The sequence below is a fragment of the Solanum pennellii genome, chromosome 11 (assembly GCF_001406875.1).
Source record: "Solanum pennellii chromosome 11, SPENNV200".
Lineage (NCBI taxonomy): Eukaryota > Viridiplantae > Streptophyta > Magnoliopsida > Solanales > Solanaceae > Solanum > Solanum pennellii.
In genome coordinates, this window is record NC_028647.1 from 57640673 (window position 1) to 57659145 (window position 18473).

The 18473-nt window shown below is 32.1% G+C and overlaps 3 protein-coding genes and 1 pseudogene across 3 annotated transcripts; all 4 read left to right on the forward strand.

Moving 5' to 3' along the window:
• The first annotated feature begins 2708 nt into the window (after window positions 1-2708).
• Window positions 2709-5478, forward strand: LOC114074766. The gene is made up of 2 exons (XM_027912741.1): window positions 2709-3087; window positions 5339-5478. The coding sequence occupies exons 1-2, from the start codon at window positions 2709-2711 to the stop codon at window positions 5476-5478; spliced, it is 519 nt and encodes a 172-aa protein (XP_027768542.1).
• An 87-nt stretch (window positions 5479-5565) lies between these two features.
• LOC107003973 (adenylate isopentenyltransferase 5, chloroplastic-like) lies at window positions 5566-8563 on the forward strand. Its single transcript, XM_015202201.1, has 5 exons — window positions 5566-5593; window positions 5746-5928; window positions 7384-7605; window positions 7758-8012; window positions 8166-8563. The coding sequence occupies exons 1-5, from the start codon at window positions 5566-5568 to the stop codon at window positions 8561-8563; spliced, it is 1086 nt and encodes a 361-aa protein (XP_015057687.1).
• Window positions 8564-9800: 1237 nt separating this feature from the next.
• LOC107003974 (adenylate isopentenyltransferase 5, chloroplastic-like) lies at window positions 9801-10972 on the forward strand. Its single transcript, XM_015202202.1, has 3 exons — window positions 9801-10017; window positions 10170-10424; window positions 10578-10972. The coding sequence occupies exons 1-3, from the start codon at window positions 9801-9803 to the stop codon at window positions 10970-10972; spliced, it is 867 nt and encodes a 288-aa protein (XP_015057688.1).
• A 1219-nt stretch (window positions 10973-12191) lies between these two features.
• LOC107003976 lies at window positions 12192-16630 on the forward strand (annotated as a pseudogene).
• Window positions 16631-18473: the final 1843 nt, after the last annotated feature.

Sequence of the window (18473 nt, forward strand, 5' to 3'; positions counted from 1 at the left end):
ACTGTGACTTTGGCAATGCCTTGTGTTCCGAGGGTTGAGTGGAAGAGTGTTAGTGGTTCTTATCCCAGCAAGGCCATCTCTTTTATCCGTGCTCAGAAATCTGTGGAGAGGGGGTGTTTGTCTTACTTAGCTTTTATTCGCGATACTAGCGTTGAACCACCTCCCATGGACTCTGTTCTGGTGGTTCAGGAGTTTCCCGATGTATTTCCTTCTGATCTTCCAGGTGTTCCTCCCGATAGGGATATCAATTTTGCTATTGATTTGGAGCCGGGCACTAAGCCTATTTCTATCCCTCCATATCGTATGGCCCCAGCAGAGTTGAAAGAATTGAAGGATCAGTTGCAGGATTTACTGAGTAAGGTTTTATTCGCTCTAATGTGTCACCTTGGGGTGCCCCTGTATTGTTTGTGTAGAAGAAGGATGGGACTATGATGATGTGTATTGATTACAGATATTTGAACAAAGTAACAGTGAAGAATAAGTATCCTCTTCCACGTATTGATGACTTATTTGATAAGTTACAGGGAGAATCATTGTTCTCTAAGATTGATTTGAGGTATGAGTATCATCAGTTGAAGATTATTGCATAAGATATCCCTAAGACAGCTTTTCGGACCCGGTATGGGCATTATGAGTTCCTAGTGATGTCTTTCGGATTGACTAATGCCCCTGCAGCATTCATGGAGTTGATGAATGGGGTGTTTCGACCATACCTTGATTCTTTTGGGATTGTTTTCATCGATAACATCTTGGTTACTCCAAGATTGAGGAGGACCATGTCCGACACCTAAGGATTGTACTTCAGAGGCTGAGAGAAGAGAAATTGTATGCCAAGTTCTCAAAGTTTGAGTTCTGGCTTACTTTTGTGGCATTCTTGGGACACGTGATGTCTAAGGAGGGTATTAGAGTAGATCCGGCCAAGATTAAGGCAGTTAGAGGTTGGACGTGACCTACTTCACCTACTAAGATTCAGATTTTTGTGGGATTGGCAGGCTATTATAGACGATTTGTTCAGAGTTTCTATACTATTACTGCTCCATTAACTAGATTGACTCGACAGGATGTGCGTTTTCAGTGGTCTGATGAGTTTGAGCAGAGCTTTCAAAAACTCAAGACTTTGTTGACTTTATCTCCTGTGTTGAATCTACCTAAGGAGGGTGTAGACTTTACAGTGCATTATGATGCTTCAGGAGTTGGAGTGGGTGTTATGTTGATGCAGAAGGGGAAATTGATTGTTTATGCTTCTACGCAATTGAAGTCCCATGAGAAGAACTACCCTACTCATGATTGAGAGTTAGCGGCTGTGGTATTTGTACGTATGTTATGGCGTCATTATTTGTATGGAGTGCATTGTGAGATCTTCACTGATCATCGGAGTCTTCAGTATATCTTTAGTCAGAGAGATTTGAACTTGAGGCAGCAGAGACTGCTTGAGTTGCTGAAGGACTATGATGTGACCATTCTGTATCATCTGGGGAAGGCCAATGTTGTGGCCGATGCTTTGAGTAGGAAGACTCCTAGCATGGGGAGTCTTGCATCTCTTAGTATTGAGGAGAGACCATTAGCTAGAGATGTTCAGATGTTAGCCACCAGTCTTGTCCGATTGCAGATTTCATAGGAGAGTGATGGGACAATTGCTTTCATTGAGGCTCGGTCTTCTTTAGTCGAGCAGATCCGTGCACACCAGTTTAATGATGAAAAGTTATGTCTCATTCGAGACACAGTATTGAGAGGGGAAGCTAAGGAGGCTGTCCTTGATTCTGATGGTGTCTTGAGGATTGGAGGCAGGATCTATTTTCCCAAGACAGGCGATTGGATTAGATTGATTCTTGAGAAGGCCCATTGTTCTCGGTATTCTATCCATCCGGGAGCGGCGAAGACATGATCTGAGTCAACATTACTGGTGGTGTGGGATGAAGAGAGATATTACAGACATTGTTTCGAGGTGTTTGACATGCCAGCAGGTCAAGTGTGAGAACCAGCAGCCCGGGGGTGTATCTCAGCGGATGCCTATTCCTACTTGGAGGAGGGAGAGAATTACTATAGACTTTGTTGTGGGTTTGCCTACCACAGTGGGTGGTTATGACTCTATTTGGGTTGTTGTTGATAGGCTTACCAAGTCTGCCCACTTCATTCCGGTTTGGGTGAAGTATACGGCAGAAAAGTTAGCTGAGCTATATATCAGTCTGATTGTGCAACTACATGGAGTTCTGGTTTTCATCATATCAGATCGAGGTTCACTATTTACTTCTCACTTCTGGAAGGCATTGTAACATTGTCTGGGTACTCAGTTAGATATGATTACGGCATTTCACCCTCAGACAGATGTTCAATCTGAGCGGACCATTCAGGTATTGGAAGATATGCTTCGAGCGTGTGTAGTCGATTTTGGTGCTAGATGGCATCAACATTTACCCTTAGCGGAGTTCACCTATGATAAGAATTATCACTCTAGTATCCAAATGGCCTCATTTGAGGCATTGTATGGTAGACGGTGTAGATCTCCAATTGGTTGATGTGATTCGGCGGAGATGGACTCTTTGGATGCAGACTTGCTTAGAGATGCTATGGAGCAAGTCCGTATGATTCACTATAGACTGTTGACAGCCCAGAGTCGATAGAAAAGTTATGCAGAACGGAGAGTTAGAGTCTTAATGTTTATGGAGGGTGATCATTTTTGGCTCCGAGTATCACCCATGAAGGTTGTGATGAGGTTTGGAAAGAAGGTCAAGCTTAGCCCTAGGCTCATTGGACCTTTTGAGATTTTGAGTCGAGTGGTAGAGGTGGCCTATAAGTTGGCCTTGCCACCTATTTTGTCGGCAGTTCATCCTGTTTTCCATGTCTCTATGCTTCAGAAGTATATTCCGGATGAATCTCATGTGCTTTCACTTGAGTCTTTGGAGTTGGGTCCAGACTTGACATTTGAGGAGGAGCCTATAGCTATTTTGGATAGGCAAGTTCGAAAGCTTAGGACCAAAGAGATTGCTTCAGTGAAGGTGCAATGGAAGCACCGATCAGTGGAAGAGGCAACTTGGGAGACTGAGTCTGACATGCGTGCCAGATATCCTCAACTTTTTGAAGCTCCACGTATTTTCTTTAATCATATGTTCGAGGACGAACATGATTTCTAGTGGTGGATAATGTGATGACCCAGAAGGTCATTTTTGTAAATTTTAAATATCCGATTAAATTGAGTTAATTACTTGAGGAGTATTTATAGATAAATATTCATTTAGTAAGGGTTAATTAATTAATGAATAATAAATTAACCAATAGTTAATGGACTTAAGTGATAATTTATTTAAGACCCTATATTATTTGACCCATATTTAAAATAAGTAAAACAAGATTATTATGATTATTTTATTAATATATAACAAGAAAGGGAATAGGGTTGCGATAACGATCAGGCGGCGTTCAATTTCTTCTTCCTCCAGGTACAACTTGCCCCAACCCGTGATTTTAATATAGATAGAATTGTATAGTATCCTATATATATATTATTAATTGCGGGGAATAGGAAGAAAGAAAAGAGTATGGATTTAAATGGTTAAAGTTGAAAATTGTTAAGAAAAGTCGGGCATTTTCAATTTGTGGAGTAGGGGGGGGGGGGAAGAAGGTCCAGTCATTCATTAGCAAATGGTCGTCAATTAATGTGTAAGCTATTATAATATTATATTAAAATATAGTATGGTTGTACAAGGGAATTACGATGTAGTATGTGAATCCGTAGGTTTCTTAAATTATATTTTTTCATACAGTTCGTAATTAACTTATTTTCTTATTATGGTCACATTATAATTCAAGTTTTGACCTATAAAAATATGTATTTAACTATTAAGGGCATTACATTATGTGAATATTATTAGATTTATAATATTGGAGAGTTTGAAATTTAACCCTAGACTTGAAATTTAGAAATATGAGAATTTATATGTTAACTTAATTATAAATTTGGATAAGCTTTTCGGTCTAAGCTACACCTACATAATATAAGTGTTGTTAGTGTCGGAATCTAATTCTGACTATATACATGAATAGATTGCATTGGTTTGGAAGCTCAACGAAAGGGGAAAACTCAAGTCCTGGAGTGATTGTTCGTTCATTTGAGGCAAGTGGATTTCTAAACCCTTGTTAAGCGTATGAAATTCGTGTAATTCCTTGTGTGGTGTTGAGAATGACTTTGAGACTTAATTATTATTTGTTGGTGTTGTATTCCTTGTTGTAAATTGTGCTTTGTTATCCAAATGGTTATCTCCTCATTTTCATTTGAGCATGTCATTTGCACTGTCTCTAAGACATGGTTGGGGTGAGAGAATGTACCATTTCGAGGGTCGTATCGCATGCCGTGATGGATATTATATTTCGAGGGACGTGTCGTGCGCCGCAATGGTTACTATTATCGAGGGTCGTGTGGTGCGCCGCGACAGATGCGTGGAAAGATATGTCCCCCATGGGTCCCAGACAGAGAGACAGCGGGTGTGTATCGTTAGGGAAGACATGCATCACCATACTTGACATTGCATCTCATAGCATTACACATTTTTATTATTGATGAACTTGAATACATGTTTTGCTGATCTTGTTAGTGTTTCTCTGTGACAATTGTGACTGTTGAATATTGAGTTGTTATTGAGAATATGTAAACTAATAGAGTGTGGTTATTGAGTTGTGTGTTTGGAAAACTGTGAGCTGTTTGTAGTGTGGAGGTTCAGTTAAGGTGTAAGGAGTACCCGTATTTTGTTCCCTTAACTTGTGTTTAGAGGTTTGCTTGTCGGGTACCACGTGGCTTGGTACTCACCCCTTGCTTCTACAAATTTTTGTAGGTTACGAGCCCGAATTTTTGTGATATCTTTCATTCATTTCATTTACGAGGCATCTTGTGGAGGATTATGAGGTAGTTGTTTGTCATCTCAGCGAACTTTCCTACTCCAGTTTATGACTCCGTTTTTACTTGAAAGATAACTTCATGTTAGACTCGTATTTTCATTTCAATTCTAGTATTTACATTAGAGGCTTGTGCACATGACAACAAGGTTTTGGAATTGAATTAAGTTGAATTGTTTCCGTATTAGTAATCGTTATCAGGCTTTTGTTTTGTTTCTGCATTTTATCAAAATTATTGGGTTAGGCTGACTTGTCTTGGTGGGATACGAAGAGTGCCATCACGCCCATTTTTGGGTCGTGACAATATGTTTATTCTCAAGAAAACTTATATCAAATGACTACCTAGATAATTTTATAGTAGTAATTATAGATTCTAGTGAAAAATATACTTTACTATTAAAAAATTATTTCTTTCAATTCTGAGAAAGTTAATTTGATCAAATTTTCTTAGGTGAAATTGAACCAGATTCAAACTTCACAGCTGAAGATTTTCGTTTGCAAGTTGTCGTCTATATAGAAAAAATAATGAAGACTCAACGTGTTCCAATTACTGTTGGAGGGTCAAATTCGTATATTGAAAAACTTGTTTAAGATTCTGTGTCAATGTTCAAATATAAGTATGACAGTTGCTTTATTTGAATTGATGTTGAGCAATTAGTCTTGAACCGTAGAGTTGACATGAGGGTTGATCAAATGGTCAAAGAAGGTAATTTTGTAATTATTTTATGTATCAATCAAGATATACTATCATGCAGCTAGCTAAAAACTTTACTTATATAATTTTCTTAATAATACTTTTAGTTATCAAATATATGTTCTACTAAATAAAACTCTTCTTTAAATTTGTGTTGCATGCAGGGCTAGTGGATGAGGTGCGACAAATTTTCATTCCAGATGCAGATTACACCAACGGAATACGAAAGTCCATCGGTGTCCCTGAAATGGACATATATTTAAGGGAAAAAACAAATATGGACAGAGATGATGAATCAAAGCAGATGATTCTTCAAGCTTCAATTCCAAGTATGAAGCGTAATACTCGTATGTTAAGTTGTACTTGACAAGATTCAACGATTAATAAGCGAGAAAATGTGGTCAGTGCATCATATTATTGCCACGGACGTTTTCAAAGAAGATAGAGAAGAAGATCTTGACGAAGCATGGACGAATACTATTTTGCAACCATGCCTAGATATTCTGAAGAGATTTCTCAAAAACGATCATCACAATATTATTATTGAGTGTACATAAACTGTCTTTATCGCCATCTTCTATTTTGGTCTCTTTTATTTTTGACCTATTTTGTACAGTTTGTATCGCATTACAAATATATATGTATGATATGACCCTTATTTCTATATATGTTACTCTTGTCTGTAAAAAAATTCTTATCTATATATGAAATATTTATTTTAAGTTTCGATCCAAGCCCAAGCCCCAAGTCCAAGTCCAAGTCTTTTATATTTAATATATATTAATAAAAATGCGTACGTACACAATTACATGAGATCACTCATAATGTCAAGCTAATAGAGTGATAATATAATAAATCACCATAAATGTTCGGGAAGATTCCACCCTAATAGGATTTTGAAGAATAGAATTCTTAACTCAATACTTAAAAATGTTACATAGACAAAGAAGATAAAATAGTAAATTTTTAANTAAATTTGTAATCTATCGGTAATGATATATTCTACCTAATTCTATCACGGTGATTGAAGCTTGATTCAATAAAGTCCTTATATATTATTATATGGTGCACAAGTTAATATAAATACTCGTAATTGAAATTGTTGTCGATAATTGTTCACTTCCCTCTTATGGAATTAGACTTAACACTTATGATGTGTTGTTGAGTAGTGTAAGATTTGACGCATTATCACTTGAATATATTCCGTTAACAAAATTATTGAGTTCTTTGTACAATCCATATGTAACTACTTGTGATCTCATAACGATATACATCTAGAAACGTCATCCTAAAATAATTTAAGCTTAATCGCCAAAATTTAAGGTGACATATCTCTATATTTTTTAATGAACTATTCTTATTCTAATAGATATGAATTTATATATATTTAGTTTGGTTTACTAATTAATAAGTCTATAAAAAAATAACATTTTTACTATAAAAGCCCAGCTCTTTGTGGTCTCCTAGCAACGTATACTCATAACTTTATCCTAAAATATATTAAATAATAATTACCAAAATTCAAGTTGACATATCTATAAACTTTTAAAAGTCATTCTTATCCTAAAATATATCAGTAATTATGAAATTGGTATGTCAATTAATAACTCCACAGAAAGATTTTACTATAAAAGCTGAATGTAATTTTTTTTTCACATCCACCATCAAGAAAATTTTATATTTTTTAGATAGTATATCCAAGTCAAGCAAGGTTTATACTTACTAGCTTTATATTTTACAAGATTTTTTTATGTCTGACTTTATGAATTCACTATTATAAACTAATTTTTTTTTGTTTGTAGATAAAATGAATACTTTCATCAATAATGAAGAGTTCAAGAAGAAAGTTATCATCATAATGGGGGCCACAGGAACGGGAAAATCCCGTCTCTCTGTTGACCTTGCCACCCATTTTCGAGGAGAAATTATCAACTCGGATAAAATGCAAGTTTACAAGGGACTTGAAATTGTTACAAACAAGATCACACATACTGAAAAACAAGGTGTACGACACTATTTGTTAGGTATATATGTTTATTCTCAAGATTGCTTATATCAAATGACTACCTAAATAATTTTATAGTAGTAATTATAGATTCTAGTGAAAAATATACTTTACTATTAAAAAATCATTTCTTTCGATTCAGAGAAAGTTAATTTGATCACATTTTCTTAGGTGAAATTGAACCAGATTCAGACTTCACAGCTGAAGATTTTTGTTTGCAAGCTATCATCTATATAGAAAAAATACTTAAGACTCAACGTGTTCCAATTATTGTTGGAGGGTCCAATTCGTATATCGAAAAACTTGTGGAAGATCATGTGTTCATGTTCAAATATAAGTATGATAGCTGCTTTATTTGGATTGATGTTGAGCAATCAGTCTTGAACCGTAGAGTTGACATGAGGGTTGATCAAATGGTCAAAGCAGGTAATTTTTGTAATTATTTTGTGTATCAATCAAGATATACTATCATGAAGCTTGCTAAAAACTTTTCTTATATAATTTTCTTAATAATACTTTTGGTTATCAAATATATGTTCTACTAAATAAAACTCTTCTTTAAATTTGTGTTGCATGCAGGGCTAGTGGATGAGGTGCGACAGATTTTCATTCCAGATGCAGATTACACCAAAGGAATCCGACGGTCCATCGGGGTCCCTGAAATGGACAGATATTTAAGGGAAGAAACAAACATAGACGGAGATGATGAATCAAAGAAGATGATTCTTCAAGCTTCAATTTCAAGTATCAAGCGTAATACTCGTATGTTAATTTGTAACCAACTTGACAAGATTCAACGATTAATAAGCGAGAAAATGTGGTCAGTGCATCATATTATTGCTACGGACGTTTTCAAAGAAGATAGAGAAGAAGATCTTGACGAAGCATGGACGAATATTGTTTTGCAACCATGCCTAGATATTGTGAAGAGATTTCTCAAAAACGATCATCACAATATTATTATTGAGTTTACTTAAACTATCTTTATCACCATCTTCTGTTTTGGTCTCTTTTATTTTTGACCTATTTTGTACAGTTTGTATCGCATTACAAAAAAAAAAAGTATGATATGACCCTTATTTCTATATATGTTACTCCTGTCTGTAAAAAAGTTCTTATCTATAGATGAAATATTTATTTTATGTTTCGATCTAAGCCCAAGCCCTAGTCCAAGTCCAAGTCTTTTATATTTAATATAAACTAATACAAATACATACGTACACAATTACATGAGATCACTCATAATGTCAAGCTAATAGAGTGATAAAATAATAAATCACCATAAATATTCGGGAAGATTCCACCCTAAAAGGATTTTGAAGATTAGAATTCTTAACTCAATACTTAAAAATGTTACATAGACAAAGAAGATAAAATAGTAAATTTCTAATCTATCGGTAATGAATATATTCTACCTAATTCTATCACGGTGATTGAAGCTTGATTCAATAAAGTCCTTATCTATTATTATATGGTGCACAAGTTAATATAAATACTCGTAATTGAAATAGTTATCGATAATTGTTCACTTCCCTCTTATGGAATTAGACTTAACACTTATGATGTGTTGTTGAGTAGTGTAAGATTTGACGCATTATCACTTGAATATATTCTGTTAACAAAATTATTGAGTTCTTTGTACAATCCTTATGTAACTAATTGTGATCTCATAACGATATACATCTAGAAACGTCATCCTAAAATAATTTAAGCTTAATCGCCAAAATTTAAGGTGACATATCTCTAAATTTTTTAATGAACTATTCTTATTCTAATAGATATGAATTTATATATATTTAATTTGGTTTACTAACTAATAAGTCTATAAAAAATAACATTTGTAGTATAAAAGCCAAGCTCTATGTGGTCTCCTAGCAACGTAAACTCATAACTTTATTCTAAAATATATTTAATAATAATTACCAAAATTCAAGTTGACATATCTAAAAACTATTAAAAGTCATTCTTATCCTAAAATATATCAGTAATTATGAAATTGGTATGTCAATTAATAACTCCACAAAAAGATTTTACTATAAAAGCTTAATGTTATTTTTTTTTCACATCCACCATCAAGAAAATTTTATAATTTTAGATAGTATATTCCAAGTCATGCAAGGTTTCTACTTACTAGCTTTATATTTTACAAGTTTTTTTATGTCTGACTTTATGAATTCACTATTATAAACTAATTTTTTTTTGTTTGTAGAAAAAATGAATACTTTCATCAATAATGAAGAGATCAAGAAGAAAGTTATCTTTATAATGGGGGCCACAGGAACGGGAAAATCTCGTCTCTCTGTTGACCTTGCCACCCATTTTCGAGGAGAAATTATCAACTCAGATAAAATGCAAGTTTACAAGGGACTTGAAATTGTTACAAACAAGATCACACATACTGAAAAACAAGGTGTACGACACTATTTGTTAGGTATATATGTTTATTCTCAAGATTACTTATATCAAATGACTAGCTAGATAATTTTATAGTAATAATTATAGATTCTAGTGAAAAATATACTTTACTATTAAAAAATCATTTCTTTCAATTCTGAGAAAGTTAATTTGATCACATTTTCTTAGGTGAAATTGAACCAGATTCAGACTTCACAACTGAAGATTTTTGTTTGCAAGCTATCATCTATATAGAAGAAATACTGAAGAGTCAACGTGTTCCAATTATTGTTGGAGGGTCAAATTCGTATATCGAAAAACTTGTGGAAGATCCTGTGTTCATGTTCAAATATAAGTATGATAGCTGCTTTATTTGGATTGATGTTGAGAAATCAGTCTTGAACCGTAGAGTTGACATGAGGGTTGATCAAATGGTCAAAGCAGGTAATTTTTGTAATTATTTTGTGTATCAATCAAGATATACTATCATGCAGCTAGCTAAAAACTTTTCTTATATAATTTTCTTAATAATACTTTTGGTTATCAAATATATGTTCTACTAAATAAAACTCTTCTTTAAATTTGTGTTGCATGCAGGGCTAGTGGATAAGGTGCGACAGATTTTCATTCCAGATGCAGATTACACCAAAGGAATCCGACGGTCCATCGGGGTCCCTGAAATGGACAGATATTTAAGGGAAGAAACAAACATAGACGGAGATGATGAATCAAAGAAGATGATACTTCAATCTTCAATTTCAAGTATCAAGCGTAATACTCGTATGTTAATTTGTAACCAACTTGACAAGATTCAACGATTAATAAGCGAGAAAATGTGGTTAGTGCATCATATTATTGCTACGGACGTTTTCAAAGAAGATAGAGAAGAAGATCTTTACGAAGCATGGACGAATATTGTTTTGCAACCATGCCTAGATTTTGTGAAGAGATTTCTCAAAAACGATCACAATATTATTATTGAGTTTACATAAACTGTCTCTATCACCATCTTCTGTTTTGGTCTCTTTTATTTTTGACCTATTTTGTATAGTTTGTATCGCATTACAAATATATATGTATTATATGACCCTTATTTCTATATATGTTACTCTTGTCTGTAAAAAAAATTCTTATCTATAGATGAAATATTTATTTTATGTTTCAATCCAAGCCCAAGCCCTAGTCCAAGTCCAAGTCTTTTATATTTAATATAAACTAATACAAATACATACGTACACAATTACATGAGATCACTCATAATGTCAAACTAATACAGTGATAAAATAATAAATCACCATAAATATTCGGGAAGATTCCACCCTAAAAGGATTTTGAAGAATAGAATTCTTAACTCAATACTTAAAAATGTTACATAGACAAAGAAGATAAAATAGTAAATTTCTGATCTATCGGTAATGAATATATTCTACCTAATTCTATAACGGTGATTGAAGCTTGATTCAATAAAGTCCTTATCTATTATTATATGGTGCACAAGTTAATATAAATACTCGTAATTGAAATAGTGATCGATAATTGTTCACTTCCCTCTTATGGAATTAGACTTAACACTTATGATGTGTTGTTGAGTAGTGTAAGATTTGACGCATTATCACTTGAATATATTCTTTTAACAAAATCCTTATGTAACTACTTGTGATCTCATAACGATATACATCTAGAAACGTCATCCTAAAATAATTTAACCTTAATCGCCAAAATTTATGGTGACATATCTCTAAATTTTTTAATGAACTATTCTTATTCTAATAGATATGAATTTATATATATTTAATTTGGTTTACTAATTAATAAGTCTATAAAAAATAACATTCTTACTATAAAAGCCCAGCTCTATGTGGTCTCCTAGCAACGTATACTCATAACTTTATCCTAAAATATATTTAATAATAATTACCAAAATTCAAGTTGACATATCTATAAACTTTTAAAAGTCATTCTTATCCTAAAATCTATCAGTAATTATGAAATTGGTATGTCAATTAATAACTCCACAAAAAGATTTTACTAAAAAAGCTTAATGTCATTTTTTTTTTCACATCCACCATCAAGAAAATTTTATATTTTTAGATAGTATATTCCAAGTCAAGCAAGGTTTCTACTTACTAGCTTTATATTTTACAAGATTTTTTTATGTCAGACTTTATGAATTCACTATTATAAACTAATTTTTTTTTGTTTGTAGATAAAATGAATACTTTCATCAATAATGAAGAGTTCAAGAAGAAAGTTATCTTCATAATGGGGGCCACAGGAACGGGAAAATCCTGTCTCTCTGTTGACCTTGCCACCCATTTTCGAGGAGAAATTATCAACTCGGATAAAATACAAGTTTACAAGGGACTTTAAATTGTTACAAACAAGATCACACATACTGAAAAACAAGGTGTACGACACTATTTGTTAGGTATATATGTTTATTCTCAAGATTACTTATATCAAACGACTACCTAGATAATTTTATAGTAGTAATTATAGATTCTAGTGAAAAATATACTTTACTATTAAAAAATCATTTCTTTCAATTCTGAGAAAGTTAATTTGATCACATTTTCTTAGGTGAATTTGAACCATATTCAGACTTCACAGCTGAAGATTTTTGTTTGCAAGCTATCATCTATATAGAAAAAATACTGAAGAATCAACGTGTTCCAATTATTGTTGGAGGGTAAAATTCGTATATCGAAAAACTTGTGGAAGATGTTGTGTTCATGTTCAAATATAAGTATGATAGCTGCTTTAGTTGGATTGATGTTGAGCAATCAGTCTTGAACCGTAGAGTTGACATGAGGGTTGATCAAATGGTCAAAGCAGGTAATTTTTGTAATTATTTTGTGTATCAATCAAGATATACTATCATGAAGCTAGCTAAAAACTTTTCTTATATAATTTTCTTAATAATACTTTTGGTTATCAAATATATGTTCTACTAAATAAAACTCTTCTTTAAATTTGTGTTGCATGCAGGGCTAGTGGATGAGGTGCGACATATTTTCATTCCAGATGCAGATTACACCAAAGGAATCCGACGATCCATCGGGGTCCCTGAAATGGACAGATATTTAAGGGAAGAAACAATCATAGACGGAGATGATGAATCAAAGAAGATGATTCTTCAAGCTTCAATTTCAAGTATCAAGCGTAATACTCGTATGTTAATTTTTAACCAACTTGACAAGATTCAACGATTAATAAGCGAGAAAATGTGGTCAGTGCATCATATTATTGCTACGGACGTTTTCAAAGAAGATAGAGAAGAAGATCTTGATGAAGCATGGACAAATATTGTTTTGCAACCATGCCTAGATATTGTGAAGATATTTCTCAAAAACGATCATCACAATATTATTATTGAGTGTACATAAATTGTCATTATCGCCATCTTCTGTTTTGGTCTCTTTTATTTTCGACCTATTTTGTACAGTTTGTATCGCATTACAAAATATATATGTATGATATGACCCTTATTTCTATATATGTTACTCTTGTCTGTAAAAAAATTCTCATCTATAGATGAAATATTTATTTTAAGTTTTCATCCTAGCCCAAGCCCCAAGTCCAAGTCCAAGTCTTCCGGAAAGTGCACGGACAGCCGCCATTTCCCCCTTTCACAATGTTCTCGTGAAGTTGCTCAAGTTTTTTATATTTAATATATATTAATACACATACATACGTACACAATTACATGAGATCACTCATAATGTAAAGCTAATAGAGTGATAAATAATAAATCCCCATAAATGTTCGGGTAGATTCCACCCTAAAAGGATTTTGAAGAATAGAATTCTTAACTCAATACTTAAAAATGTTACATAGACAAAGAAGATAAAATAGTAAATTTGTAATCTGTCGGTAATGAATATATTCTACCTAATTCTATCACGGTGATTGAAGCTTGATTCAATAAATTCCTTATCTATTATTATATGGTGCACAAGTTAATATAAATACTCGTAATTGAAATAGTTATCAATAATTGTTCACTTCCCTCTTATGGAATTAGACTTAACACTTATGATGTGTTGTTGAGTAGTGTAAGATTTGACGCACTATCACTTGAATATATTCCGTTAACAAAATTATTGAGTTCTTTGTACAATCCTTGTGTAACTACTTGTGATCTCGTAACAATATACATCTAGAAACGTCATCCTAAAATAATTTAAGCTTAATCGCCAAAATTTAAGGTGACATATCTCTAAATTTTTTAATGAACTATTCTTATTCTAATAGAATGAATTTGTATATATTTAATTTGGTTTAATAATTAATAAGTCTATAAAAAATAACATTTTTACTATAAAATCCCAGCTCTATGTGGTCTCCCAGCAACGTATACTCATAACTTTATCCTAAAATATATTTAATAAAAATTACCAAAATTCAAGTTGACATATCTATTAACTTTTAAAAGTCATTCTTATCCTAAAATATATCAGTAATTATGAAATTGGTATGTCAATTAATAACTCCACAAAAAGATTTTACTATAAAAGCTGAATGTATTTTTTTTTTCACATCCATCATAAAGAAAATTTTATATTTTTAGATAGTATATTCAACGTCAAGCAAGGTTTCTACTTACTAGCTTTATATTTACAAGATTTTTTAATGTCTGACTTTATGAATTCACTATTATAAACTATTTTTTTTTGTGTGTAGATAAAATGAATACTTTCATCAATAATGAAGAGTTCAAGAAGAAAGTTATCTTCATAATGGGGGCCACAGGAACGGGAAAATCCCGTCTCTCTGTTGACCTTGCCACCCATTTTCGAGGAGAAATAATCAACTCGGATAAAATGCAAGTTTACAAGGGACTTGAAATTGTTACAAAAAAAGATCACACACACTGAAAAACAAGGTGTACGACACTATTTGTTAGGTATATATGTGTGATGACCCAGAAGGTCATTTTTCAAAATTTTAAATATCCGATTAACTTGAGTTAATTAATTGAGGAGTATTTATAGTTAAATATTAATTTAGTAAGGGTTAATTAATTAATGAATAATTATAAGTAATTAACTTAACCAATAGTTAATGGACTAAAGTGATAATTTATCTAAGACCCTATATTATTTGACCCATATTAAAATAAGTAAAACAAGATTATTATGATTATTTTGTTGATTTATAACAAGAAAGGGAATAGTGTTGCGATAACGATCAGGCGGCGTTCAATTTCTTCTTCATCCAGGTACAACTTGCCCCCACCCATGATTTTAATATAGATAGAATTGTGTAGTATCGTATATATATATTATTAATTGAGGGGAATAGGAAGAAAGAAGAGAGTATGGATTTAAATGGTTAAAGTTGGAAATTGTTAATTTTCAATTTATGGGAGGTTGGTTCGCTCACATAGTAGGATAAGTGTGGGTGCCACTCGCGACCCGTTTTGGGTCGTGAGAATAAGTCTATAAAAAATCACATTTTTACTATAAAAGCTCAGCTCTATGTGGTTTCGTAACAACATACACTAATAACTTTATTCTTAAATATATTTAATAATAATTACCAAAATTCAAGTTGACATATCTATAAACTTTTAAAAGTCATTCTTATCCTAAAATATATAAGTAATTATGAAATTGGTATGTCAATTAATAACTCCACAAAGAGATTTTACTATAAAAGCTGAATTTAATTTTTTTTTCACATCCACCATCAAGAAAATTTTATATTTTTAGATAATATATTCCAAGTCAAGCAAGGTTTCTACTTACTTGCTTTATATTTGCAAGATTTTACTATTATATACTAATTTTTTTGTGTGTAGATAAAATGAATACATTCATCAACAATGAAGAGTTCATCAAGAAGAAAGTGATCTTCGAAATAGGGGACACATGAATGGAAAAATCTCGTCTCTCTGTTGACCTTGCCACCCATTTTTGAGGAGAAATAATCAACTCGGATAAAATGCAAGTTTACAAGGGACATGAAATTGTTACAAACAAGATCACACACACTGAAAAAAAAGGTGTACTACACTATTTGTTAGGTATATATGTTTATTCTCAAGGATACTTCTATCAAATGACTACCTAGATAATTTTATAGTAGTAATTATAGATTCTAGTGAAAAATATACTTTACTATTTAAAAATTATTTCTTTCAATTGTGAGAAAGTTAGTTTGATCACAATTTCTTAGGTGAAACTGAACCAGATTCAGACTTCACGGCTGAAGATTTTTGTTTGCAAGCTGTCGTCTATATAGAAAAAATACTGAAGACTCAACGTGTTCCAATTATCGTTGGAGGGTCAAATTCGTATATCGAAAAACTTGTGGAAGATCCTTTGTTCATGTTCAAATATAAGTATGATGGTTTCTTTATTTGGATCGATGTTGAGCAATCAGTCTTAAACCGTAGAGTTGACATGAGGGTTGATAAAATGGTCAAAGCATGTAATTTTTGAAATTATTTTATGTATCAATAAAGATATACTATCATGCAGCTAGCTAAATACTTTTCTTATATAATCTTCTTAATAATACTTTTGGTTATCAAATATATGTTCTACTAAATAAAACTCTTCTTTAAATTTGTGTTGCATGCAGGGCTAGTGGATGAGGTGCGACAGATTTTCATTCCAGATGCAGATTACACCAAAGGAATCTGACGGTCCATCTGTGTTCCTGAAATAGACAAATATTTAAGGGAAGAAACAAATATAGACGGAGATGATGAATCAAATAAGATGATTCTTCAAGCTTCAATTTCAAGTATCAAGCGTAATACTCGTATGTTAATTTGTAACCAACTTGACAAGATTCAACGATTAATAAGAGATAAAATGTGGTCAGTGCATCATATTATTGGTACGGACGTTTTCAAAGAAGACAGAGAAGAAGATCTGGACGAAGCATGGACGAATACTGTTTTGCAACCATGCCTAGGTATTGTGAAGATATTTCCCAAAAATGATCATCACAATATTATTATTGAGTGTACATAAACTGTCATTATCGCCATCTTAAGTTTTGGTCTCTTTTATTTTTGACCTATTTTGTACAGTTTGTATCACATTACAAATAAACATGTATGATATGACCCTTATTTCTATATATGTTACTCTTGTCTGTAAAAAGATTCTTATCTTTAGATGAAATATTTATTTTAAGTTTCTGATCCAAGCCCAAGCCCTAAGTCCAAGTCCAGGTCTTCTATATTTAATATATATTAATACAAATAAATACGTACACAATTACATGAGATCACTCATAATGTCAAGATAATAGAGTAATAAAATAATAAATCACCATAAATGTTCGGGAAGATTCCACCCTAAAAGGATTTTGAACAATAGAATTCTTAACTCAATACTTAAATATGTTGCATAGACAAAGAAGATAAAATAGTAAATTTGTAATTTATCGGTAATGAATATATTCTACCTAATTCTATCACAGTGATTGAAGATTGATTCAATAAAGTCCTTATCTATTACTATATGGTGCACAAGTTAATATTAATACTCGTAATTGAAATAGTTATCGATAATTGTTCACTTCCCTCTTATGGAATTAGACTTGACACTTATGATGTGTTGTTGAGTAGTGTAAGATTTGACGCATTATCACTTGAATATATTTCGTTAACAAAATTATTGAGCTCTTTGTACAATCCTTATGTTACTACTTGTGATCTCATAATAATATACATCCAGAAACGTCATCCTAAAATAAATTAAGCTTAATCGCCAAAATTTAAGGTGACATATCTCTAAAATTTTTAATGAACTATTCTTATTCTAATAGATATGAATTTATATATATTTAATTTTGTTTACTAATTAATAAGTCTATAAAAAATAACATTTTTACTATAAAAGAACAGCTCTATGTGGTCTCCTAGCAACGTATACTCATAACTTTATCCTAAAATATATTTAATAATAATTACCAAAATTCAAGTTGACATATCTATAAACTTTTAGAAGTCATTCTTATCCTAAAATATATCTGTAATTATGAAATTGGTATGTCAATTAATAACTCCACAAAAAGATTTTACTATAAAAGCTGAATGTAATTTTTTTTTTCACATCCACCATCAAGAAAATTTTATATTTTTAGATAGTATATTCCAAGTCAAGCAAGGTTTCTACTTACTAGCTTTATATTTTACAAGATTTTTTAATGTCTGACTTTATGAATTCACTATTATAAACTAACTTTTTTTTGTGTGTAGATAAAATGAATACTTTCATCAATAATAAAGAGTTCAAGAAGAAAGTTATCTTCATAATGGGGCCACAGGAACGGGAAAATCCCGTCTCTCTGTTGACCTTGCCACCCATTTTCGAGGAGAAATTATCAACTCGGATAAAATGCAAGTTTACAAGGGACTTGGATTGTTACAAACAAGATCACACATACTGAAAAACAAGGTGTACGACACTATTTGTTAGGTATATATGTTTATTATCAAGATTACTTATATCAAATGACTACCTAGATAAT